Below are 27,933 nucleotides of genomic sequence, written 5' to 3'. Positions count from 1 at the left end.
CAAGTGGATCTTCAGCAGAGAGGGGGATCATGGGCGGGAATCCTGGCTGATTTATTTTACCTGAACTGGAGTGCTGAGACGGTGTGAACTCACTGGTGCCCACTCTAGCTGAGATCAGCACAGACAGGGATTTTTCTGGTCCGAGTGGCTTAGTTGATCACTGAATAAGCTCTCTGAGACCTGGGTAAATCCATGCACACGTGCGCTTTGAGTAAGACTATGTCAACCACAGACAGAGGAGAGAAGCATTTAGACATGGAAAGTGTATTTGAACAGTGGTGCGGAGAGCAGACATGTGGAGATTCACCACAAACGTGTGTGAATGCAAGGAGAGGTGAAAAGGGTACATTTCCTGTGGCAAAGGAATATTCATCCCAGTGGGTTTTCTTTGAACTTTCCCAAATGGGTGATGTATGATTCCTGCTTTTGTTCTGTGCACTGAAAATATTTCCTTGTCAGCCTTGGTATAAGTCTGCTGAATCTTTGAACGAGTTATGCCATATAAAAACAACAACAACTTGCATTTATATAGAACCCCTCACGCAGGGTAGTGTCGCAGAGCGCTTGACAGTGGCAGAACACGACAGTACAAAACAAACAAAGCTCAACATACAAAAGTGCTGAGCTTGGAGGTAGCTGCAAACATGTGGTTGTGATCAGCTCACTGTTCCTTCCAGGTCTATAAATTGTTTATCACCCGTGTTCCTAAAAGCATTTTTCATTCGCAGTAAAGTCGCTGAGCTACAACAGAGATAAAAATGAATTATTAAAACATTCGCCCATTGTAACAAGCTCCCTGCTGAAATCCAATGCTGCATTTTTTCCAAAAAAACAAAACAAAACAGTCTCACCAAATGTTGTTGGTGTTATTTCCATCCATGTGTCTTTTATTGCATGATTGGCAAAATCACTGTCTTAAGAGACTGTCTTTGAGCTCCCCCGCGTGCACTGGAGTTTGTTCAATTTTTTGTCAGGACCTGGAAGAGGCTGTGGGAGTATAGATCCCTGGAACATTGTAAAGTTCTCCCTGTGCTTAAGAGAAGAGAAAGAAATGTTGTGCTTCTGTCTACAAGTAACATAAGCAACAGATTAATGACAAAATATAGCCTTCATTTTGGTTGAAAGCTTTTCCCAAGCGAGGCCTGTTATTCATCAAAGGGTCTTAAATTTGTGAACCCAGAAAATGACCTTGAGCATATTGTCAAGTAAGATACTCAGTGAAAATACATCACTTTGTTTGTTAACATATTTCTTTTTTTATACTTCTGTAGATCATTTTGTTGGAAGTTTCTATTCTAGAATATTTCCCTCTAATTTTTCCTGTTCTCTCACGCACTGGCACTTACTGTACACCACCATGTGCCTTGCTTGAGTGGTTGCTCTTTATTTGCCAGCCCAGACAATGTGGCATCTTTTCTAAAATATGGGGTAGAGGAAATGTTCACACATCAAACAGGACTGCACCAGCGCAAGGGTTTAAGATTGTTGGGTCAATCAACGGTTAGAAACCAGAGGGATTTCACATCCTGAAAAAGTACGTTAGCTGCGGGGTTACTTTTCAAACTGCATCCACCAAGCTGCAGTAAACCTTCTGAGCAACACAAAGAACTAGTGCAGTAGCGCACTGTGTAGTTGAGCTGGTAGGCACAGTGATTGGCTATGCTTAGTTTAGGCCATTCAGGTACTCCAGTATTTTAATGGATTGACTTCCAGGATCTTCATCCTGACTTTCAAATTCCTTCAATCTGACCACTATCAACCTGTACAATCCTCTCCAGCCCCTACCCTCTGCTGTCTGAATCAACAGGTGAAGCAGTGTTAATAATTTTGATCATTTCCTCGTGCTTTGCATCAAAGACAGGTAATCGCCAAGCAGGGAGGGAAGTAGTGGAAGGTTGAGCATAGACCAAAGGCAGGGCCAAAGAGGTGAGTATTTAAGAAGCTATTGAAGGCAGGGAGAGAGGCACAAGTCAAAGTGTTGGGGTTTCATGTGTGAAGATGGTTCAGGTGGAAGGAGTGAGGAACGAGCATTAGACAAGAGTCAGAAGGTCAGAGGGTGTGGACAGGAGAATGGGTGGGGGGGGGGGATTGTAGAGTTAGATAAGGGCCAGATTGTGTATGGATTTGAAGGGTAGGAAGAAAATCTTGAACTCAATCCATTGGATTACTGGTCACATTTCCATCAAGTCAATACATCTTTAATGGTCCAAAGTAAAAGTTCGCAAGCTGAATGTCCTTTTAGCTATGTCAAGAAACAAGATAGCATAATAGCATGTGCTACCCATTATTCAGATCATTGGAAACCCCTGTTACTGGAGCTGCCACAGCTCCCAACAGGATGGAGGCTAAGTACACATCACATCATTTTACTACAGAATAAAGGAGTCACCTTAAAAATGATCAGGCTCTGACAGGCATGCAGTCACATCTTTGTGGAGGATTTCTGCAAAGGTGGAAGAGTGAATTTTGTTGAGTACTGTCAGGAGAGGTAAAGCACAGACTGCACCAAACAGCAGAGGTTTAAGATGAGGTCGCTGGCCTGATGCTCGCAACCCACTGAGTTTCCGGCTTCTGAGGAGCACAGTCACTACCCATTTGGGATTGGAAAGGAGGTCTTCCCAGGCAACTGCCTCCCAGTGGCCGAATCTGTCTGCCATCAACGGGAGGCACACAAACACAAGTAGGGCAGCAGACTGGCTGGGAAAAAGAACAGAGGAACTGAAAGGTGCGCAGAAAAAACTCTGCAGTGCTTCATAGGACTTGGGTATTTTGCGACTCAGCATTCTTAACAGCTTTCAGTATTCTTGTCATTGCCCTTTCCCCCACCATGGCACAGTGTGTCAAAGCACCACCCTGTGCTTTAGCATCACTAAACCATACAGACGGGACATCTGCATGGTTTATTCTCACTCTGTGCTGAATTAGCTGCTCTCAGCCAGAGCAGCAGTAACTACCAAGTGGTCTCAATGGCCACGAGCTACAGAGAGTAAAAAAAATCAGCCAGGTTTCTCAATCAAACCAGACTGTTATCCATTGACCTGTGCTGGAAGATATGTGTGTTTGCCTGTGTATGTGTCTGTGTATGCGCATCCGCACATGCGCACATCTGTCTGTGCGTTTATATGTGTCTGCATGTAAATCTGTGTTTATGTGTGTGCGCATCTATGTGTATCTGTGTGTGCGTGAGCCCATTGGTTGAGTTTAGGATCAGATTGGTGTGTGATGCCCCTCAGCCCTAGTCATATAGCTGCTGTCACTCAATGTGTGATGGGCACTTTAGCCGGTTTACCAGTGGATCCCAGTGATTCCACCTGCTCAGATGGGAAAAATGAGTGAAACTACTTCAGGTATGGGGAGCAGGCAAGAAAACTGGAGGGGTAAACAAGGGATTTCCCCCACCTATTGAAATCATGAGTAGGAGATGGGCAGCATTCTGCATTCACAATGTCACAGGGAGGAGACTCGCGTAGCTATGAGGAGGCGAGTGACTGAGACAAGTACTCAAGTCTGTCTGACACTCAGGGATCGTGCAATTCAAGAGACTGTTAATTCCTCTTTAAGCTTGTAAATCTGCAGCGGTAAAGAAGACACAATCCCCAAATCCCAGATTTGGCACTTTGCCCCCAGATCTGTTAGGCTGTTTGACAGCCATTTGGTCTGAACAGTGAAAACAGCACAACCTGATGTGTGCAAGGCTCTATGTGTACCTATTTTCTAAGCTCTCTTAAGTATAAGATCGGCATCATTCGCCAATATCGGGGTTCAATATGCAGCAATTTCTAATTTGTTTCCTTAGTACAGTAGGGCTACAGTCCTGTAGCTCAGTGGTTAGAGCACTCGCCTTGCAAGCGAGAGACCTGGGTTTGATTCCCAGCAGGGAGAAACCTTGGGCAGGTTTCCTTACTCCACACGCCTGATAATAATCCCTCAAGAAAAAAAAACAATAATAAATGGGTCATTTTCAATCCACAACTGTTTGTGGGTCACTGCTGTGCACAATTGGCTGCCACGTTTCGCCCACAAATATACAGTCAATCCACTTTATAGTCTATTCTGTGAAGCGCTTTGAGACGTCTAGAAGACATGAAAAGCGCTATAGCAAATGCAAGGATTATTATTATTTTTATTTTATTCCTAAATAAGAAATCCCATTTAATAATAATAATCCTTGCATTTGATATAGCGCCTTATCACATAGTTGAAATGTCTCAAAGTGCTTCACAGGATATATTGAAAAGAGAATTGACTGTGTATTTTGTGGGCGAAACGCAGCAGCCAATTAAACACAACAGTGTCCCATAAACATGGAGTAATTGACTAATTTTGTGTGAGGGATTTGTTGCCCAGGACACCAGGAGACACCCCCCTCTTCAGACACTGATCTCCTTCTAGTTGAAGAGCATAAAATTGACTTATTTGGCAGCTTTTATGGAGGAGAATGTTTCAAAACGCGTTACAGAAATGGAGCCTGATTGGTGTGGAGGGTGGTAGACAAGGAACGGATGATGGCGTGGTCAAAGAGAGAAGGGTTTTCAAAGCAGAGAAGGAAGGGAGAGAACGAGGTGGCAGGATTTAGAGTTCCAAAGAGCAGGAACAAAGTGGCTGACATGAAATAGATACCAATTCCATGCCAAACCACGACAACTCTGCTTCCAAGCAAACTATTTTATAATAATAATCCTTGCATTTGATATAGCGCTTTTCACATCTTCCAGACGTCCCAAAGCGCTTCACAGAATAATAATAATAATAATCCTTGCATTTGATATAGTGCTTTTCACGTCGGGAGGACGTCCCAAAGCGCTTCACAGAATATACTGTAAAGTGAATTGATTGTATATTTGTGGGCTAACGCGGCAGCCAATTGCGCACAGCAATGCCCCACAAACAGTCGTAGATTGAAAATGACCAATTTATTATTGTTTTGTTTTTTTGGAGGGAATATTATTAGGCGTGTGGAGTAAGGAAACTTGCCCAAGGTTTCGCCCTGTGCCTGGAATTGAACTCAGGTCTCTCGCTTGCAAAGCGAGTGCTCTAACCACTGAGCTACAGGACTCCATTTTCAGAGTGGTGGTGTTCCCACAGGTCTGTGTGCTTTATTTCTGGATACCTGTGGAGCTTCCGCTTGGATTTCATGTTGAAGAATCCCATTAGAAATTGCCACAGGTGAGACCCCAGTGTAACTTCCATGCTTTTCAGTGGTTTGTGGTTTTGTTCAAATATATAGGAGTGAAGAATGCGACATTTCATAACAGATTGATGGGATGACAACAATAATATGAATCTATTATGAAACATTGCAATTCTCACCCCAATACATTATTTGAGTTAACTCAGAGGATAATCGACACTGAGGGGCGTAACTCTGAAGTGCTTTTATCTGTCTCAAAATTAAAAATTTTCATGACTTCAGTGAACGTACTCTCTTCCCTCTCTCTCTCTCTGTGCAATGTGACTGGACTGGCATATTGTCCTTGTGGAAAGAACAGTTCTGTGCCCTTTCAGTGTCTGAGGGAGCTCTTAATCAGGATTTGAAACAACAACAACAAGATTCCATTTATAGAGCGCCTTTCACGTCGGGAGGACGTCCCAAGGCACTGGACAGTTGGGTCAGGACCCGAGCATTGGGGAAATGGTCAGGGTAAGTGGGGAGGGAGGGAGTTTCAGAGCTTCGGGGCGAGTGACTGACAGGCATGTGATAAGATGTAACTGGGCATTAAATTCTGTAGTCACCCAGACTTCCACCTGATCATCAAGTTTGCTCCTACCAAGCCACCTACTTCAGCCATAATGATGTGTAACCCAAGACTTCTGTACTATGCTCGGTCAAATAGCATTAGCCCCTTCCTAATCAGATTTTCTACTGAGCACGTGGAATCTGTAAAGCCAGCGAGAGGGAAGATTTTTTTCGCTACAATGAAGGGGAAAGGGAAAAGCTCCAGCCAGATAAGCATTTTGGAATAGCACAAGCAAAGCGTTCATTTACATGTTGAAGCATATTGTCTTCAGGTTTTCCCAAACTCATTCACTACGATTCTGGGAAACATAATTCATCTTCAGTCTTTGCTGCCAGGAATATTCAATAGTAGTAATAATAATAATAAATTATGGGATCCTTAATACAACAACTTGCATTTATATAGTGCCCTCCATGCAGGGTAGCGTCTCAGAGTGCTTAACAGTGGCAGAGCCTGATTAAAAGGAAAGTTTTCAGGTGGGACTTGAAAGTGGCGAGAGAGTGGGCAAGGTGGAGGGATTGGGGGAGAGTGTTCCAAAGTTTTGGGGTGTAGTGGCTGAAAGCACGACCTCCGATGGTGGGGCAGAGGATGCGAGGGAGAAGCAGGAGGCCGGTGCCAGTCGAGTATCTACCTGAGCAGTCAGACTGTCTTTTTATATTGCAATATATAATTATAATTTACATCACTTGGATGATCGTGCCTGTTTTTGTATGCTTGGGATCTATGGTAATAAGCACTGACTGCAGGAAAATTATATTTTATAAACATGACCAAGGGTTCTGCAGTTCATCAAAATTTTGCCCTCTAGTTATTGCACGATACAAACTGTCTATTTTAACAATATGTGTTCATGTCAGTTGCCAATTTCAAATAAATATAAAAAATTAAATCAATTCAACACTTGGGAGGTCATTTACCATTGGCTGCAGTAAAGTGCTTTGTTTCTCTTCGCACCTCTAAGGTTAGCGGTTGCAGTGCTGACACTCGAGTCCACGTGCGACATTTCTTGATCTAGCGGGAAACTGGTATTTCAATCTGTAGAAATTGCACTGCCTATTGGCCAAGTTGCAGAACTACTGGACTATAAAATAACTGGAGCAAAATGCAGATCCAAGACTTTTTTGGGGGTCAGCCGTGTGTCTGACTCATGCAGAAATCCATCACCACGTTTAAGGGTATCAAAACCTGTCTGAGGGGTCCACTCATGAATGCCATCTACTCATGGAAATTTCCCTGCTTCTAAAATGAAATGCATTCTCTCTTCTCAGCCGGACACCCTGCTTACCTAATTCTGGGGAGTGTTATCCAAGACCTTATAGTCAATGTCCCAGTTCCAGTTCTTTTTGTAGCTGTTGTGGATAATTTCCTGCCCCTTTGTTATTTTATCAGCATGTCTGTGAATAAAGATTCATCATAATCTGAGGTCCTTCTGCAGGTTCAGGTGGATTTTAAAGATTCCTGGGCACCTTTCAAAAAAAGAAAGGAGTTTCTCCCAGTGTCCCTGTGCCCCAGTCAGCAATCCCCAAGATAAAATTGGTCATTCACTGCATGGCTTTGTGAACATTGTGGTGCACAAATTACCTGCCGCTTTTGACTACACAATCACTTCACTTTAAGGTATATCCTGTGAAGCGCTTTGAGATATGATAAGGCACTATATCAAATGTAATTCTCGATATCCTTATAAGCTGTCTGTCTGTCTGTCTGTCTCTCTCTTTCTCTCTCTAGCTTTATCTTTCTATCCTTCCTCCTGTCTTCCCCTCCCCCTGCTCCTCCCGGGTAGAATTGTAGCAGCAAGTGTACAGATTTCTGGCAGCTCTTGTGTGGAGGAAAACCATCACACCTGATCTTCCGTAAAGCTCTCCAATAGCCATTACGATGGGATGATGTTGCCATGGTGATCTCACGGGCTCCCAATGCACGGCTGACATAACTGATAGCATTTCATCAGCGGTGGCCCTGCACACACAGGGGGAGAGAATGAGAAATGGCGATGATTAGATTGATAATATTCTAATTGACTGCGGGCAGTTGCTGATCATTAGCCACTTGCAGTAACTGCTCAGTCCTCACCAGCCACGTACACAGAACCTCATGTAAGTGCAAAGCACCATGAAGAATGTACCAGTTTAGCTCTCTGGGCCTTAACCCTCTGCACACTGAGTGTTCTTTTGCAGCTTGCAAAGTCCACAATGTTTCTGCCATTGCCTTGTAAGGATTAATTTATCTTTCCCGTGGGTTTCTTACATTGAGGTACGATTCCCGAGGAAGGTATTGATATAGCGCAGCAGATCCCAGGCTAAGGGGGGAACGGAGGGAGGACAAAATCCAGCAAGTCCAGGCGCGCGTATGTTGAGACTGGGCTCTGGCTTCCACTCTGATGCCCTTCACAGTTGGATAGCCTACTCGCCGACAATGGGGTTGATAAAGCATTCCAAGACAGGAAAACTGCAGTGTAAACAGCACAGTTGCTGGAAAAAGTGCCTCAGGATGTCAAATGCATCTCGTGCAACAAATCTCATGTCCATCACAACCATTCCGTGAGAAATCAAAGTAGTGTTCCCGTGAGTCCGCGTGACTTATGAGGAGTTCCTCTGCGTACTTTACGTGGAGACATCTTTTCCCGCTTGAAGTGCCATTTACATTAACATTTTCCTGCAGAATGGTTTTAACCCACACTGTCTAGACCAGTGGGCGCCAACCAAATACATTTTTCTTTATTGAATTTCTCTTTATTTATCGCTGCACCATTGGTATCATGGCTCAGTGGCTACTGGCAACGAGGGACTGATTTGGCCCAGACTTGCCATGACAGGCACTACCTACCACTACCTCCGCAATATTGCTAGACTCCGCCACTGCCTCACACTCAGGCTGCTGAAACCCTCACCCACGCATTCGTCATCTCAAGGCTTGATTACGGGAACTCCCTCCTCATCAGCCTTCCCAACTCTTCCCTTCACAAGTTGCAGATCATCCAAAACTCTGCAGCTCGTGTACTTTCACTCACCAGGCTCCACGACCCCATCACTCCCACCCTCGCCCGACACCACTGGCTCCCCATCCTCACAGAGGATCGAGCTCAAGATCCTCGTCCTCACCTTTAAAGCCAGCCATGGCCTTGCCCCCTCCTACCTCTCTGACCTGCTGATTCCCAACCAACCTGCCCGCACCCTCCATTCATCGGGCTCCAGCCTGCTCCATGGCTCCCGCCCGACCAGCCCTACCATCGGTGGCCGGGCTTTCAGCCTCTCTGCCCCCACACTCTGGAACTCTACCCCGCGGTCCCTTCGCCTCACTTCCTCCCTTGCCTCCTTCAAGGTCAGTCTCAAGACCTTTGTCTTTGACCGTGCCTTTGGTCTCCTTCCCACCTCTCTGCCTTCCCTCACCCGAACACCACCCCTTCCCCATGCTCGGGCCCCAACACCTGACTGTTCAGCGCTTTGGGACGTCCCCCCGACGTGAAAGGCGCTCTATAAATGTAATTTTGTTGTTGTTGTTGTTGATGGGGTGGGGGGTGGTTGGCGGGCCACTTCTTGACATCCCATGAGGGCCAACGGGTCGGCCAGCACTGGTCTAGACTCACAAATCAAATTGACACACAGCATATTATTCTTCCTGACAGCTGATGGAGTCAGTAGACGTCTTCAGGAAAGGAGGGGAGAATGTTGGGAAACAATTAGATGAACAGCTTTGTAGTTTGACAGCAGTAGAGAAAAGAAACAACAACTTGCATTTAAATAGTTCCACTCACGCAGGGTAGTGTCCCAGAGTGCTTTACAGCAGTGGAGCAGGACCCCGAGGCAGGGGGAGGGGTGAGGTGACGTAGGCACAGTCCAAGAGGAAGGTCTTCAGGTGAGAAAGCTAGCACTCCAGCTAGCCGACCATAGGGGATGGTAAAGGAGTGGGATGTACGCAGGTCGGAGAGAGGTAAGGAGGTGCCAGGGCAATGTGAATTGTAGTGTTCGTATTTCGCAGGCAAACCCAGTAGCCAATTTGTGCACACAGCAAAGTCCCACAAACAGCCATGGAGTGAATGACCAATTTTATCTGGGGGATTGTTGGCCACGAACCGTGAGAAACTCCCTTCTCTTTTCAACTCATGAGATAGGATCTTTAATGTCCACCTGACCAAGCAGACAGGACCTTGGTTTAAAATCTCATTCAAAAGAACAGCACCTCTGACAATACAATGCTCCCCTAACACTATGTTGGAGTGTCAACTAGACTGTGAGTTCAAAATCCCGACATGTGGGAGGGTGGGGGTTGAACCATAACCTTCTGTCTCAGAAGCGAGAGTGCTACCACCTTGAGCCAGGCTGACATGTACATAGAACCTACCCACTGCAGCGTGAGCCAGAGCATTCAGGAGAGGAGAAGCGGGGAGGGGCTGACGTGGAGAGGAGAAGTAATAAACATTTTTTTAAAAGCATCCCTTATTTCCTAAATGTTGACATGCTTGTCAAAAGGTTAAAATACATCTTTAACAGTAGTGTGCGGTAAGAGAACTGATGTGTAAATATTGGCATTTGAGACACAGGAGGAGAAATTCCATTTGGGTCTAGATTTACTCTATTTATGCAGCATTTCAAAGTGACTAATGTTTGGGTAATTCTTAAATACTGCCTTAATTTCAAGGCCATTAATCTGTAAATTTCTTTTAAGAATTTACGAAAAACCAGCTTCAAAGTTAATTTAAGACTGAATTCAACATTTACCAAATTTTGGACTCTCCAAATGCTGCATAAATAGAGTAAATCTAGACCCACGTGAAAATTCTCCCCTCAAGAGTCTTTGTGAATTTACTTGTACGGTTGTCAGAAACGAGGTTGCGATTACTCTTTCAAACATAGAAACAGCCCCTCAAGCCTGTTCCACCATTTTATAAGATCATGGCTGATCTGTACCTCAAGTTAGTTACCTGCCTTGCCCTATATCCCTTAATACCCTGACCTAACAAATATCTACCTCTGTCTCGAAAATGTGAATGGATCCAGTATCCACAGCCTTTTTGGGGAGAGCCAATAATAGCCAATAATAATAATAAATAATCCTTGCATTTGTTATAGAACCTTATCACGTCTTCGAGACGTCTCAAAGCGCTTCACAGAATATACTGTAAAGTGAATTGCCGGTATATTTTTGTGGGTGAAACGTATGTTTCATGTGAAATGCATATGAAACGCCCTTTCCCCTCCCCTCCCTTCTCCCCCCCCCGACCCCAGCTCGGGTCTGAAATGCTGTACACTGTCCAATGCCTTGGGACGTCCTCCCGACGTGGAAGGCGCTATTCAAATGTAATCTTGTTGTTGTGGTTGTTTCTTTATCCCATCAAAAAAGCTTTGCTTTGTGCTTTGTGATTTTCTTTTAAAGCATGATTCTCAGACACCAGTGCCTCTACCAACTAATACCTGAATGCATAAGTGTAACAACAACAAGTCAGTGAAGACTGAGGTGAACTGGAGGAGCTGCCTTGCGTATCTTTGTATTGTACAGTGCCAGTGACAGCGAGACATAACATTTTGCTGTAAGGATGCCAGGCGAAATTAATCTTCGTTCGAGAATGCAGAAACACAGTGGCTAACGTTAAGTAAATGTAAAGCCACCGCTTGTGCAGGAGGCTGTAATAAAACTGCAGTAGCTAATCCCCCTTGGGTTTCAACCTCCACAAAAAGTCACTTCGTGCTGCAGTGGAATACGCTTCTCAATGAGATGCATTTATATTTTAATCCTGGGCAAATTGAGGTTACAGCTGGTGGCTTAAGTTTTACTGTACTGTACTAACAGACTACACTGTAATATTCCACATCTTCCATCCCTCCCTTCCCTGCTCCCTTTCCCTCTCCCAACACACACACACATTTTACTTACACGTTGACTATTCCATGTTAATTGGTCTGGCCAAGGGGGAAAGTATGAGGTGAAGACGTAGTGAAAGGAAATATGGGGGGGTAGAGGGAATGAGACCATGCTCACTTGGGCATACCTTCCACTCTCTTGCTCCACCCTAATCTCTGCAACCTCCTTCCACCCTACTGATCCTGCTGCTCCCTTCGTTCAGCAAACACCGGCCTGCTTCATATCCCTCGCCCTATCCATTCTGCCCCCGGTTCTCTGGAAACTATCCTGGAGTCCTGGCAACTCATTCCCTCCCTCACCTCGTTCAAGGCCCACCTCAAAACGTACCTCTTTGACTGCACTTTCAGTCACATTTTCCCTTCCCACCCTCTTCAGATGCTACCCCCAGCTCAGGTACACTTCCAGCCACGGTGAATGGCAGCAAAAAAACAGGAGGAAGCCATTAGACCCATTCTGCCAGTTTATCAGATCATAACAGATTTTTAAATCCCACTTTCCACCTTTTATCCATATCCTGTAGTATTTTATTAATACAGTGCCCACGGTCATGTTTCTACAGGGTTGTGGGGAAAGGACAGGTAAATGGGTCTTAAAAAATTGCTCTTAAAGGAGCTGGCGCAGGCACGATGGGCCGAATGGCCTTTTTCTGTCCTGTAATTTACAGCGCCTTAGGACGTCCTCCCAACATGATAGGCGCTATACAAATGTAATTTGTTGTTGTTGTGGTCGTTGCTGTGAAGCGCTCTGAGACGCCGTCCGGCGTGGAGGGCGCTATATAAATCCAAGTTGTTATTATTGTTGTTTTGGTCCTATAGATTCATCTATAAATCCAGACTGTGCGTCTATTGGAGGGCTGTTCAACTGTTGGGGAACATCACAGTTGGGTTTGCTCCAGCCCTCACCTCACTTTACATCAATACATTTTCCAGCAGGAAGCCATTGTAAAGCCAATAGGGGCAGGAAGCAAGGTTAATTTTGTTTCTCTTCCCCCCCAGCCCAGTGGCACTGAGGTTATTTATAGCAGCCTGCTAACCGCCGCCCCAGGTGAGATCAGCAATCACAGCACACACTGAGGACCAAACTGGCTTAACTCACAGAATAAATCAGAGTTACGTCGGCATTCGGCACTCAGGCCCAAAAGTGCAACGGCTGTCACAGGCGGCTTCAGGCTCAACTGTTGTCATGGAGACAGATCGGGGTGGTGGGGTTGGGGGAGGGGGGTCATACATAACTGCAGCTTTAGACAACAATAAAACTGGTGATGCCGGTATCTCAGTTACATCTGTGTGCCAAGCTTTGGGCCCAACCATTGGACTGGTGTGTGTGTATGTATGTGTAATTGTGTGTGTGTGTATATGTGTTATGTGTGCGCGTGTGTATGTGTAATGTATGTGTATGTGTGCGTGTGAGACCACTGCGGGTCAGTCCAATCTTTCGTTATCAGCAGGGCATAATATTGAACAACATGCTAATTTGCGTTACTTGACACATCACACGTTGCAATTTTCCCCCATGTATTACATGCTCGCTTTAAGTAGTCCTGCACGATTCCACTTTTATCAGGGCAACTAGGTGATTGCTCATAGGTCACCATCAATGGTGCCAGTTCACTTGATTTTGTGTGAGAAGATTTTGTGAACAATACAGTTTACATTTATGTAGTCCCTTTCACATCGGAAGGATGCCTCAATGCACTCAGTAATGCTGGCTGGGCACCCAGGCTGGGGGTGGGAGCCGAAGCCAACTTTCCTGGTTCCTGTCCTACTTCACCCATCAGCTCCACTCTGTCTCCTCCAATTGACGTTACCTCCTGCTCTCGCACAGTCACCTGCGGAATACCTCAAGGCTCTATCCTTGTGTTACTCTATGTGAAAAGTGCTATATAAATGCAAGATGGTCTTGTCGTTCCTATTAAAACAACAATCCTTGCATTTGATCTAATGACTATAATGTCATAACGTCTCAAAGCACTTCACAAGGAATTGCTGTCAAGTATGGTAACTGGTTACTTGTTTTGCACAAAGCACGAATCCTCAAACGGTGTATGACCAATGTATCCGGAAGGCATAGTTGACAAGGACACAGGCAGAACTAGAGTGGGTTTATTCGAGAGTGACTGATGCTCACGATGGACTTGGAAGGTGTGGTGGAGCAGTGGCTAGGTGGCATTATTGTAGTAATGTCTTTTTCTGGACTTAAAAAATATTTTTCCTCCACAGTTATTCGTCTAGTGTGGTAATACCACTCATCACCCGACAGGTTACTAAATAATTTTTTTCCTCTGCAGGATCAGAATCCAGTGGGTCTTTCTCGGCCACCGGGATCCATCCAGGCCTCTGTCCCAGGGCCTGGCACTGGGGGCCCAGTCCCTGGCTCCATGACGGGGAGCCCCGCGTACCTGGGAAACCAGCAGCAAGTGGTCATGATGAAGCAGCTATTAATGGAGCAGGAGAAACAGAGAGTCCACCAGCTCCATCTGATGGAACAGCAGAAGCAGCAGCTCTTCAGGGAACAGAGGCAGCAGCAGTTACTGGCGGAGCAGGTACCACCTTACTTATCATGGGTCGTGACCGGGTGGGTTGGAGGGTAGGAATTACAGGGAAATCACTTTGTAGAAGAGTCATCTGTCCAATGTATCATCGCAGTGAAATACGCTGTCGTACTTCACTATAACACAGGTTGAGATTTCATGGTTCCCAAACACTTTGATACAATAAGGTTGCTCAGTATTATCATAGGGTGGTTTCACATCTGTCTGAACAGGTAGGCAAAAGTTTGGTTTCAGGTATGATCCTCTGGTAATATAGTGCTCGCCTCCCTCCCCCAGCAATGCCAACTGAGGCTTGAACCCACAATCTTCTGACCCAGCTACAGAGTGCTACCAATTGAGACAAGCTGAGATTCAGTCCACTGTCTTGGATTCCGACAGTTATGTTATTGGTAAGAAGAATAGGGCTAAATCATCATCTTAGGACAGGCACGGGTAAACATTACACAGTGGTGAAGTTTCTGAAATCTTCAATGTACGAAATCAGCTGTTACTCAGAATCCGCATCACAGGATAAAGCAGCAGTCAGACAATAATATAATATTTATATAGTGTAATATAACATCTCAGAACTACTGGTTTGGTGGGAAAATTTGAGGGAATTTAACCTTTATTTCGCTAGCTTAGGTTTTGTCAGCTGAATGAAATCCATCACAGTGCTTAAGAGCCTCCAGACCAGACTGAGAGTTTCACACATGCATGAAAATTTCCCTGGATTTGGAGTGCAACACGCATTTGCTCCCTGGAGGAAAGCACCCTGCTTACCTAAATCCTGATAGTATTAGCCACAGGTTGGCAAGAGAGCCAAAGCTTGGAGAACAAACCCAGAATGGGTGTTGGGGTACAGCTGGAGTTTAACCTGTTCAAACCATTTAGTTTCCCTTAAAAGCACTGTGGCAAGCTTCCCCCTGCTCCTGTAGTGAGGACCATCCTACCTGCTAGGACTTTGTCTTCAGAGTGATGATGGGACTGCCAATGGTTTCTTTCCCCACTGGCTGTTTGCATGTATATTCCATCTTCTTCCCTTCCACTACTCGTCCCCTATCCTGGTGTTTGACGGCTGTGGCGGGCGATATTCCGGTGGAGGAAGCTAGCCGCCAAGTGCCATCTAGTAGTGCGATGTGGATTAGTTCTTGTTCTGTGGCACATGTGAATGTTCATAGAGGTTGCCCAGATCCCCAGAACCAAGCCCAAAATGATCAAGGTGACAATCTTGTCATCTACGTTATTCAGTGTTAAAGGTATATCGTGCACTATGTGCCCACTCTTGAGATTCACATCTTAATCTCAGCCACACCACAAAGAAGACATAGAGGGAGAGCACTCCCTGTGCACCATGTCCCCTTCCACAGGGAGGGTGGACCACAGAGTGAATTAACTATTCACACACCTCTGAAGAACCAGTTCAAAAGCAGTACAGGTAGAAATTCAGGAGTCCTGTGCCCAGGCAGAATATTCAGCCAGAGGGTTTGGGTGAAAGGGAGCGCAAAAGTGAGAAGAAAATACTCCCAAATAAACAAATGTTCAAGCAAGGAGGGAAACAAGTTGTTAAAAGAGCATTTGATTCTGAAATATGTTTAGATCTCACTTTGTCTCATTGTTGTCTCTAAGGTTGCAGGTTCAAGCACCATGTAGGCACTTTGAGCTCGTAGTCTGTCTAGGCTGATACTCAAATAAAATGTTGGGGGACCGTTGCATTGTCCTTCGGATGAGATGTTAAAAACAAGATCGCATTGGCCTGTTTAGGTGGATGATAAAGATCACGTGACATTATTTGAAAAGAGAAGGGAGTTTTTCCCAGTGTCCTGGCCAACAATCCCCCAGTTCACTTTGTGTCTGTTTGCGGGTCATTACTGAGCACAAAATGGCTGCCAAACACTGTGATAGAACTTGACAATAATTACCTGTTAAGCTCTTAAACTTTAAATACTTACATTTCAACATGATAGGCCCTAGATCAAATGGAAAGCTTATTACAGCGCAACCTCACTATAAAGAGCATCATTATAGCGCAAATTCACTTACAGGCCAGTTACACTATGTACCCTGTTGATTGTGGAGTCCTGTAACTTAGTGATTAGAGCACTCACTTCGCAAGCGAGAGGACCTGGATCCAGATCTCGGGCAGGGCGAAAAGTTTCCTGACTCCACATGCCTCTGTGCCTAGCAATAAGTAGGAACCCAGTTGTTAGTCGATTGACGGATCGATTTTCCAGGGGTAATAATCCAATCAGAAAAATAATAATAATGATTTGCTCACACAATCCACGACTGTTTGTGAGACACTGCTGTGTGCAATTGGCTGCCGCGTTTCGCCCACAAAATATACAGCCAGTTCACTTCCAGTAGATTCTGTGAAGCACTTTGAGACGTCTCAAAGACGTGATAAGGCGCTGTATCAAATGCAAGGATTATTATTAGTATTATTATTATTAATATTCCACTTGTGTGCAGCCGGTCTGCTCGTTCGCTGCGCTGAAAACATAGGTGGCTTCCAGGTGATGAGGTTGCCAATGACAACAACACTCCCCACTTTGCATAGGCACAGAAAATAGGAAGTGATGTTACGTTGACCTGCCGAGCTGGACGTCGGTCATTGATTTTTGTTTAATACAGGAGCCAGGCAGTGCGCACACTGCTCAGTAAAACACGTCAATATGCTGCACTTTAATGTGTGCATTAAAGGGGATGGGGATTTTATGGATGCCAAACACTGTGTTATATAACAAGTTTGCACTTTATTAGAAGTATTATAAATAAGAGTTGGCAAAGAGTTGGTAAGAATTCTGGTAAGAATTCCCAGATTGGCATTGCACTGCACACGTGATCCAGTTTGTTCCCTGCGTATAAGAGAATGACTGAGCCCACAGCGCGGCTCGTACAGAAGAATTAAGGAGTTTGCTTTTATTTCAGCAGCAACTACAGCAGCAGCAGCATGACCAGATGCAACAGCACCTCCCCAGACCACATCCGCAGTGCAAGGATCAGCAGAGGAATCCATATCCTGTTCAGCAGGTCAGCCAGTTCCAAGGTGAGCCTATTAATTTTTAACTCTCCTTAAGGTTTTGTAAGTGTAGATTGTTCTGCAGATAGAATTTGCTCCATGTGGCAAGTGCATCAAGTTCACATAAAGGTCACTGCATGTACAGAGGCGTTTACGGGCTAAGTAAGATGGGTCTTTGGACTGTCATTGAGCAGTGGGGATACACCCTCTGCAATCGCAGGAAGCTTTACTCGGGAATCACCATTTTATTCTGTACTCCTATACTTGTATTAAATCAGTCTTTAAACGAGCAGTGCCCTAGAGCCAAACGAGAGTGTTCACTGTGTACTCAGTCACTAGTGGGTGAGGCTACGAGTGTTCTCTATCCACTTGGTCAATAGTGATAGAGGTTACTGTACTTACTGTACACTAGTGGTGGAGATTACTGTAGTAATAATAATCCTTACATTTCATAGAGCACCTTATCATGTCATCGTGACATCTCAAAGCGCTTCAGAGGATATACTGTAAAGTGGAGTGACTGTATTTTGGGGGCAAAACGCGGCAGCACAATTGTGCACAACAATTTTACTAGAGTGTTTGTTGTCACTGTCACACCCGGTCACCAGTGGTAAAGGTTACATTACTGCACACCAAGGTGGAGGTTTTTTATAATCGCGTGTTCACTATACACTCAGTCACTAGTGGTAGAGGTTACTGTGCTGAAGTGTCCTCAGACAGGTGTCTAAACAACTTGAGTTGAAGTACCCTTACATTGTGTTAGTGCTTTGAGGGAAGCAGGGGAGAAAAAGCAGACCTTTTAAACAGTAGATTTATGTTACCAATCTGTATTTTGTGCTTTTTTTTAAAAAAACTGCATTGTGTAACACAGATGTGTTCTACACTAAAACTGGAATTGAGTTAATGTTTGGAGCTACAGAGAATACCTTCACTTATTCCGTAATCGTTCTGCCATAGAAATTCCAAATCAATCATCATGTGATCAGTCTCTGGTTCTTTCCTTTTTGTATAATAATGCCACTTAAGTGATGCTTTGAAACATTACATTAGAAAAGTAATAGAATGTTTCAGAAACCCTCTGATGCCTTCTACAATTACTAACCTCAAAAGCCGAGCCTTCAGATGTCCTGAATGAAGCAGTGATAAATCAGACCGTGAAATTTCAACACGATTGAAATGTTTTCAGGAGAGCAGGAGAAGCTGACTGGGTTTAACAGAGACCGCATGCACAAGCCTGCCAGTTTAGTTTTATTATCTCATCTTCCTTCCCATTATAAAACTGAAGTAGAGAGACAGTTATCTGCACTAATTTGGGACCAGCACCATTGTGGATATGGAAACAGTGTGGATAATGGGTCATCATGCACCAAGTACAAATTGGTTTCTATAGAACTATAGAAATCTATGACACAGCAAGAAGCTATTCATTCCATTGTATTAGGGTGCGCGTATTTTCCTCCAGTGAAACCATCTCTCTCAATCCCATTTCCCTGCCCTTTCCTCATACCTCCAAGTAAAATTTTTCTGTATATTTTACTGATTTCTTTTTAAACGTCCCCGTTCCCCTGCCAGCCCCCATTGACGCAACCCTAACAGCCACTATGGGTAATTCTGCTAACATCCAACTGAGGACAATCCAAAATTAATAATCCTTGCATTTATTAAGTGATGATTTAGCGCAGACTTGCCTGGAATGGTTCCGGTTTTCAGCGTGCCACTTCCTGACCCCCCTGCCCCCCAAAAATGGCCTGCGGGCTTACTAAATTACACTGATGCAGTGGCCTGCGGGCCACTTTTGAGGTGGCAAGTCCGTGCCAAATTAATACCTTTTTACGGTAGCTACTGAGTCGTGATACCCATAGTGCAGCCATAAATGAAGAAAAATTCAATGAAGAAAAATGTATTTGTTTGGCTGACCATCCAGGACGGATGTAGACTGTGGACACAAACACAAAATCCCCAGAGTTTGAGTTTCCTGGTTCAAGGTTGAGCTGGAGGCCTCTAACTTGTGGGGCCATCCTGCTGTAACAGTCGCTGCGTTGGTAGGAAACAACAATCACTTGCATTTATATAACATTCCCTCATGCAGGGTAGCATCTCAGAGCGCTACCCTGCATGAGGGTAGTGGCGGAGCACAACTCCAAGCCAGGGGAAGGCTGAGGTGACTGTAGGCACGGTCTAATAGGAAGGTCTTCAGACATGACCTGAGAATGGGGAAGGAAGGGGCAAGGCGGAGGGATAGAGGAAGAGTGTTGTTCCTCCTGATACATTACACAGTCAACGTCCACTCAGTGAGTGTTCAGTCTCAGGCAAGCTGTTAAAGAAACAAGGGAAAGAAAGTTGGAAGGGAATTAGAAAATGTACCCTCGCCATCCTCACCCATCTCTTTAGTGGTCGGTTCACAGCAAACAGCGACAGGAACAGCCTGGGAGGAGGTAGTCATGAGACAATTCTCGTAATTAAATAGTAGTTTGTGGTAAAGGAAAACCTAACAGTGTGGGAGAAAATAACTAACAGAAGCACGGGCTAGTGGAGGGTAGGGAACAGAGTAAATCCATCCAGTCTCACTCAAAGGAACCACAAGGACTATTAGAGAAAATACTGCATATTACCAATTGCCATGTTGTGTGTGTGTGTGTGTGGGGGGGGGGTGGGGGAATGTACTCCACTGAGGTCTCATGGGTACATAAAAGGGAAGCGTGTAAAAGGGAAGTTCTGCACCGTGTAGCCTCAGTTTAGGTATTCCGAGGACTATTCATTACTCAAGACCTTGCCTTTTAAAGCTGAAGTATGCGTAGGAAGCATTTCTTTTGTGTGTGTTTTTTTTGCACAAATGGAGCATCTTGTCCCTTCCCACTTAATGTTTTGTTCCCAGTGAGATTTTGGCAGCAGCACCCGTGGTGAAGCGAGTGGTCGACACCACTGATTACAGCACTGTTTGTTGCTGTGCTATTATTCATGGGCGTCTTCCAACAATCCCCCCACTTCCTCCCTCTCTCCCCTCCACACACACAACACACACACAACCACCACGTCCAACTCTGAAATTCCTTTCTTTTTAACTGACACCTCTGAGCTTTGCTGTACTCAATAAAATCTCAATAAAAAAATGGATCGTACCAGCAACTTTCTCTCATCGGGACTGGGGAGAATGTTTCTTTCTGAAAGCAGGTTTTGTTCTGTTTCTGTTGTTTATCGTTATTCGGAATTCTTTCTAGTTTGAGAGTAAGTTAATGGTCAGAACTGTGAATACAATTTATTGCCTGCCAGCCGAAACGAGTGTTATATTTTACTGTCCTCCTACTTTCTCCCCTTGCTCGCCCTTTCATTAGGGTTACATTTCTGGTTGGCATTCTGTTTGGCAACATTGATGATGGGCATTTATAATGGGGGGAAACTGTCGCTGCACAGAGCTCTGACTGGAATTTCAGTCCTCTAACAGGCATTAATGAGCTACAGTTTGCTTGGCTTTGAAAGCCCTACAGAGGCTCATCCAGGTAGCTGTGGGCATACTGCACTTTCTCAGGTGATATCTTTTGGATGAGATGTTAAACCAACCTCCTGTCTCTCTGTACAAGTGGACATTAAAGTGAAAACTATTCAAAACAAGACAGGAGTTTCTCTATGAATTGCTGTGCGTGAAATGGTTGCTGTGTTCACCAAAAGATACAGTGACTACACTTCTGATAACTCTGTGAAGCACTTTGAGACATTTCAACGTGATAAGGTGCTATATCAAATGCAAGGAATAACATTATAAGTACAGCATTGAAACCTATTTGAGAGCAATTCTCAAAAATACCCATTGTGAGTTAATCTATACACAGTTTGATTGAGAGTAGATTAATGGGTAGTTCCTTTCAGAGTATATTATAATAATAATCCTTGCATTTGATATAGCACCTTATCACGTCATTGAGACATCTCAAAGCGCTTCACAGAATATATTGTAAAGTGGATTGACTATTTTCTGGGCGAAATGCGGCAGCCAATTACGCACAGCAGTGTCCCACAGAGAGTCGTGGATTGATTGACTCCATTTTTTTTTGGGTGGGGGAATCATTATCTCCGGAAAGCGATCCGTCAATTGACTAACAACCAGATTCCTACTCATTGCTAGGTAAATAAAGGGTGTGGAGTAAGGGAACTTACCTAAGGTTTCGCCCTGCCTGGGAACTGAACCCGGACCCACTCGCTTGTGAGGCTAGCGTACTAACCACGATGCTACAGGACTTCATATTACTTACTCTGGGAACTGAATACACCACCTGAAATCCTTTGAGTGGACTGCAGTCAAATTACCCGACAAGTTAATTTTATTACACTTCCGATGTTGTATGTTGTTTCAGAACGGACAACATTTTACGTGGTAGTAAATGCCAACCAAATCTACAGTGATAACTCAGTTATCTAATGAGCCTTTTTTAGTTTCAGGTTCGGCCCAGGAGTTGGCAGCTGCTCGGAACCAGGTCCTCCAGAACGTGAGGAGTCCCAGAATGATGGCGCAAAATCCGAGCATGATGCAAATGGCGCAGGTCCAGAACTCTGGAACGATACCTGCCACCGGAGGCCAGACGGAGATCAGCATGGTGCAGTACAGCAGCGGCCAGAGCAACCAGCAAGGAATGTACAGTATGAGCCCGGGCATGAACCAAATTCTTCAGCATTCAAACCAAAGCAATGCGAGCATGGCACGTAATGCTAGCCAGATGCAGAGACAGCCTATTGCTGGACAAGGGGTTGGAATGGTAGCTGGTTATGGACAAAACCTAGTTGGAAACCATGTCTTAGTCCAACAGCAAGTGAAAGGACCTGTAGGGCAGTCATTGCCTAAGGCTCAAGTACAAAGACTTCATCTTATGGGAAGCTCTGGTGCTCAACCAGCTCAAAGTTGGCAGCAACAAAGTTTGCAGGGTTTGCCCAACAGAACTCAGGCTAACAGCGAGATGGGACCATTCAACAAGTCATCTTATGCATTGCAACCTGGTCAACCTAAGATGGCCAAACAACACTTTGTCCAAGCAATGGGTCAGCCAGGTCTTGAGGCTGCTGGGACAGTCGGGGGGCAAATGATGCCTCATTTTGCAGGGCAGCCAAGGACCAACCAGCCAAGACAAATAATCATGTCTGGCATGACCCAGACAATCCACAACATGGGTGGTTTTAACCAGGGCACCACAGCTCAACAGTTGACAGCCGGTTGCTACGCACAAAGCAATCCGAGTCAAGGGTACCACACGAGAAACGCCAACCAGGACTTGTCTTTCAATTACATCAGCCAGTCTGCTGCTGGTTCCTTCTCCAGTTTATCAGACAGCGTAGACCTGATGGACTCTTTAATCAAAGGTGGATCAACGGAGGGTTGGATGCAAGAGTTCGATGAGATATTTGGTAACCAACCGTGAATGGGTTCGGACGAATTTTTAATTATTAAAAAAAAGCTGTTAAATTAAAGGCTTCCTCTAAATAAAAAAAAATGTTTAGGGACCAAGTAAAGTAGGTCTAGTTTTGTAGTTGCACTGCTGTCGCATTAAGGTGCTGATGTACATGTAGACGTGAAATAAACTGTAATGGTTTAATGTAAATAGATTTTTATAAGTCCAGATATAAGGCTTACCATTGGGTCTACTTCCTGTAAAGAATGGCTCTTTGTTTAACGAAACATTGAAGTATTTTTATTTCATTTTATGGTTTTAAATTCATCAATGAAGCAATGATATTGCACCTTCAGACAATGTCTTACTAATTATTTGTACTGTAAACTCTAAATGAACATGTTCATTGAAGACAATTTTTTTCTAGATTTCATTTTTACTCTGTACCTTAAGCAGTGCTTGGAAACTGAGCTCAGTTCTTTTTAAAAAAAAACCTGTACAGAATTCTCAACTGTGTAAAAGTGTGGCATCGAATTAATTACAGTTTTTGAAAACAAAAAAGAATGTTATGTCAATGAACCATGAGATCTTATTAAAAAAGAATTTTAAATGTGAGCTTTTTGCTAGTTGGGGATTTTGTTGCGGCAGAGAAGAGAGTTCCAGGGACAGGACTGTAAGGTCTCAGGATTTCCTACCTGTCCTCTTGTACCAAAGAACTTTTCTCTCCGAACCAGAATATCTATACCCCACACAGCTAACCCATAGATCCATGGGAATTTACAGCGTAGAGGAAGGCCTTCGTGCCTGTGCTGTTCCACTTACCTGCCCCTGCCATGATTCCTATTTAGATATCTATCTACAGTGCAGCTTTGTTAAAACCCGCTTCACTGCACCACGGATTCCCTTATAACGCTGCTATGGAGTCCACCCACTTCCCGCACCATCCGGTTTTCCATACTAAAATGGTCGACTTCGAGGCCACTGACTTTGACATCACTTCCTTCTCTGCACATGAGTAAAGCACATAGAAAGGATCAAATGACCCGGACGTCTGCCATGTTTAGCTTCCTGGACTAAATATAAAACCTGACTTCTGTTTCATTGGAAACGTCACTTTTAGCTTTGTGCATAAAATAGTAAGTGACATTGCCAGCTTTGATTAACCAGAAAGCGGGTAGTTTTGTTTCTTTCCTTGTAGGATTCATTCAGTGCCCAGATAGTAGCAAAACCTGCTATCTCACCTCGCTACAACATGGGTTGGGATTTTATGGATCCCAAACACTGCTTTGACATCGTAAACCTCTCCCTGTCCTCTGGTACTGTTCCCACTCCTTTGAAAACCGCAGTCATCACTCCGATCCTTAAAAATCTCTCCCTGGATCCTTCTCTACTCCCTACCTACTGCCCCATCTCCAACCTCCCTTTCCTCTCCAAGGTACTGGAACGAGTTGATGCTTCTCAACTTCGCTACTTTCTCTCCCGCCACTCCCTTCTCGAACCCCTCCAATTGGGTTTCCGTGCCACCTACAGCACAGAAACAGTCCTGGTCAAAGTTACAAATGACATTCTGTCCATCTGTGACCAGGGCTCCCTCTGCCTCCTTGTCCTCCTTGACCTCTCTACTGCTTTTGACACCGTCTACCACTCTATCCTCATCCACCAACTCTCCTCTCACCTCAACCTTCACAGCGCTGTCCTTAACTGGTTCAGATCGTACCTCTCACACCAACTGCCTGTACTTCATCTCCTCAAACAGCTTTCCTTCAAGCCCTCGCACTGTCTCATGCGGCTTTCCTCAGGGCTCTGTCCTTGGTCCCCTCCTCTTCAATACCTATATGCTCCCTCTTGGTGACATCATCCGCAGACATGAGGTCAACATCCACATGTATGCGGATGACACCCAACTCTACCTCTCTGCCTCCACCCTTGACTCCAAGATCACTGCTATCCTGACTGAATGTCAGACATCAAGTCCTCGATGAGAGCTAACTTTCTTCAGTTGAATATCAACAAGACCGAGGCTCTCCTGATTGGCTCATGTCAGTGCCTCCTCACCTCAGGCGCTGACAGCATCACCATCCATGGATGCACATTCCACCTTACTAAGCCAGTCCAGAACCTTGGCATCTTGTTTGACCTTCAACTATCCTTTCTACCGTACATCTGAGCCATGACCCATTCTGTCTTCCCCCACCTCCGCAATGTCTCCCGGCTCCGACACTGTCTCACACCACAGACCGCCGAAACCCTCATACATGCTCTCATTACATCAAGGCTCGACTATGCAAACTCCCTGCTTGTCGACCTCCCCAATGCTCCCTCCATAGGTTGCAGATCATCCAGAACTCTGTAGCCCGTGTCCTATCCCGCACTAGGCTCCGCGATCCTATCGCCCCCATCCTTGCCCAACTCCACTGGCTTCCCATCACACAGAGGTTACAGTTCAAGATCACCTTCAAAGCCCTCCATGGTTTTGGTCCCCCCTACTTCTCCAACCTCCTAACTCCCTACTACCCTGTTCGCTCCCTCCGCTCAGCGGGCTCTGGCCTGCTTCACGTCCCCCAGCTTGCTTGCCCCACTACTGGCAGGCGGGTCTTCCGCCACTCTGCCCCCACCCTCTGGAACTCCATCCCACAGTCCCTCCATCTCTCCCCCTCCCTCGCCCCTTCAAGACCCATCTCAATACCCTCCTCTTTGATCTCCCTGCTTCCCCTCCATCCTCCCCCATCCTGACCCCCAGCTCGGGTCTGTAACTCTGTCTGCCCAGCGCCTTGGGATGTCTTCCCAATGTGAAAGGTGCTATACAGATGTAATTTTGCTGCTGCTGCTGCTGCTGCAATTAAGCCATTCCTTCATCTTCCTTCAGAACACAATAGTCCTCTGAGATGAACTTAGTCAGGTCAGCAATGAGAGGAATCTGCATTTGGCCAATACCAACCTGTTTACATGGAGTCCAAGCCAAGTGGCCTAAGTGAGAGTCCGTGGATGCCTAAATTACTGCACAGTTGATCTTTTTATAATCTTCAGAGCGGTCACTGAAGAAGAAGAATATAATCCTGCTGCTTGCCGCTGCCCACCGCTGCTGCTGGCTGTTCTAATCTCCCTCTTTGCTACCTTGTTAACCATCTACAATTGATGCTTTTTACTCCCTAACTCACTGACCAGAGGAAACACTTTTTCCCTGCTGACTCACATCCAAACCTCTCACAATTTAAAAGACCTCTATTAGGCCCTTAACCTTCTCCGTTCCAATGAAAATAGGTCCAGTTCCTCTTGTCTCTGCTCATAGATCGAACCACTCATCCCTGGTATCATCCAAGTAAATCTCTTTTGCACCCACTCTATGGTCCTGTAACCTAAAGCGAAGTGACTAAAACTGGACACAATACTCTTAACTGGTCTGACTAATAATTTATACAACTTAAGCATCACTTCCTTGGTTCAATTTTCAATTTGGTTACAAATCCCATTGCACACAATACAGTTCTGTCAATATGAATGGACACTGCTGAAAGCTTGATTTTCTGGGTTGCTGTGTTCTGCATGCTGGCAGTGTACCATTACACTGATTTTCCATAATTCTGCTCAGTGGGCATTAGCATACACTTACGTGCATTATAAAGTATGTTGCAATTTAAAAACTAATTTATTTAGAGAAACACTTATGTTTCCATCAGTAACGTTGTGAAGGACTGCTTTCCATAATGTTTTTGATTAGGATATTTTCATTAGGTAGACCCTTAACAATGTAAATATCCTTGACTAAAGTACTTTAGCGAGGTACCTCGCCAGAGTCCAGCAATGGGGAAAAAAAAGGGTGTTGCGATATAGCCAGTATTGAAACAGAACTTGCAGATTAGGGTTTTGGTCAGAAAATTAAAATGACCCTTATTATTCACAGCAGGAGAACAGACACCCTAGAAATGAAAAACATTTACAGCAGTAGGACTTAAAAGCAAAAGACTTTTAGCTGTGGTTTACCTCTTAAAAACTGAAATGGCTCGATTTCAAGCAATGTTTTACTGCCTAACGTTGCTCTGGATTCACATGTAATTTGCCGTCACCAGATTTTACATTGAACTGTGTAGGTCGGGTAATAGACAGGTAAGAAAATATGGTTGAATGTCTTAAGAATGATTTTTTCCGCTCCATCCCCTCACTGAATGTTAGCAAAGTTCACTTAAACCTTAAGTCTGCAAAATGTTCAGTATAAATACATCCTCCCCCTCCTTCTCCCGCCTCCTTCATTCTCCCCCTCCTTCTCCCGCCCCCTTCATTCTCCCCCTCCCTCTCCTCTCCCCCCAGGGTCACAGATACAAACTGAAGGCTTGTGCCATCAAACATCTTCTCTAATTGACAGTTCAATCACAGTCTCTTTCTTCCATAAACTCAGGGGTTTGCCCAGGGCTAGGTTCTCCCTCCCACGCTGGTTTTTCCTCTCATCACAGACTTGCCCATTATGTAACCTTCTGCATGCCACATTTATCAACTTCCTCTGGATCCCACCCACCCCCCCCCCACTCACCTTCAGAGCACAAAGCCTTCACTCTCACAGTGCAGTGGCTGAATCGCTAAACCTCCACCCCCGAGCCAGGCTGGGTCCATATTATTTTAGGGCACTGCTGATGGCAGACCAGGCAACCTGGCTCATCAACAAAACAGACCAGTCACTAGGGGTAAGGATTCTTCCCACTCAGCTCCTATTAAGCCTGCAAGACAAAGCCCTGGACAAGCAGCGGTAAGCTTGCCAGACAGTATTCGCAATGGCAAGCTCTGCGATTTTAGCTGGTTAAACTCCAGCTGTTCTCAAACTCATTCAGTTTCAGACATAGAAATTTCCATTGATATGGAGGTCTCAATCTGGTTTGGATACTCTCTAAGCATGGGTTTCCGTGTATAAAACAACCAGCTGACCAAAAGTAAAACAAATGGTCGATCATCCTCTTGTTTCTTTCAATTTTTTACTGAAGACATTTTCTTTATGCCATCAGCGGTCAGGTCTTTAGCTTCACTCTCCCCACCCTTTGGAACTCGATCCTACAATCTCTTCACCTTGCTCCCTCCCTTGCCTCCTTCAAAGCCTGCCTCAAGATCTACCTCTTCCACCGCACCATCGGTCAGCCTCCTACCCCCAGCCCACCTGCCCTCCATCCCTCCTGATCCCAACTCTCAGCTCGGGTGCACATCCTTGTTTGTCCAGCGCTATGTAATTTGTTGTTGTTGTACATGCATTCCAAGTCTAACCCTCTCTATCTCCCACTAACATGGCTGCAGTGTTAGTTCTTCACTGGTCAATGCTTATTCCCTCTGATCTCAATTGAAACTTTTACATAACCCAACACCAAAGTTGCTTCCAAAAAGCTCGATTTCAGGCTCACTGATGGCTCAGTTGGTGAAGTCAGTGCTAAA

At 45.0% G+C, this 27,933-nt stretch overlaps 1 protein-coding gene across 1 annotated transcript in view; it reads left to right on the top strand.

Moving 5' to 3' along the window:
• maml3 (mastermind-like transcriptional coactivator 3) overlaps nt 1-23,133 on the top strand; it is a 117,162-nt gene extending 94,029 nt beyond the window's left edge. The window contains exons 3-5 of the mRNA XM_042339125.1: nt 13,885-14,139; nt 17,059-17,176; nt 21,578-23,133. Of these exons, the coding sequence (XP_042195059.1) occupies nt 13,885-14,139; nt 17,059-17,176; nt 21,578-22,554 (1,350 nt within the window). The 3' untranslated portion in view covers nt 22,555-23,133. The remainder of the gene's footprint in view (nt 1-13,884; nt 14,140-17,058; nt 17,177-21,577) is intronic.
• The last annotated feature ends 4,800 nt before the right edge of the window (nt 23,134-27,933 follow it).

This window comes from Callorhinchus milii, unplaced genomic scaffold (assembly GCF_018977255.1).
Source record: "Callorhinchus milii isolate IMCB2004 unplaced genomic scaffold, IMCB_Cmil_1.0 Scaffold1, whole genome shotgun sequence".
In the NCBI taxonomy this organism is placed as follows: Eukaryota; Metazoa; Chordata; class Chondrichthyes; order Chimaeriformes; family Callorhinchidae; genus Callorhinchus; species Callorhinchus milii.
Note: the sequence above shows the minus strand (reverse complement) of the source record. Positions and strands in the feature narration are given on the sequence as shown.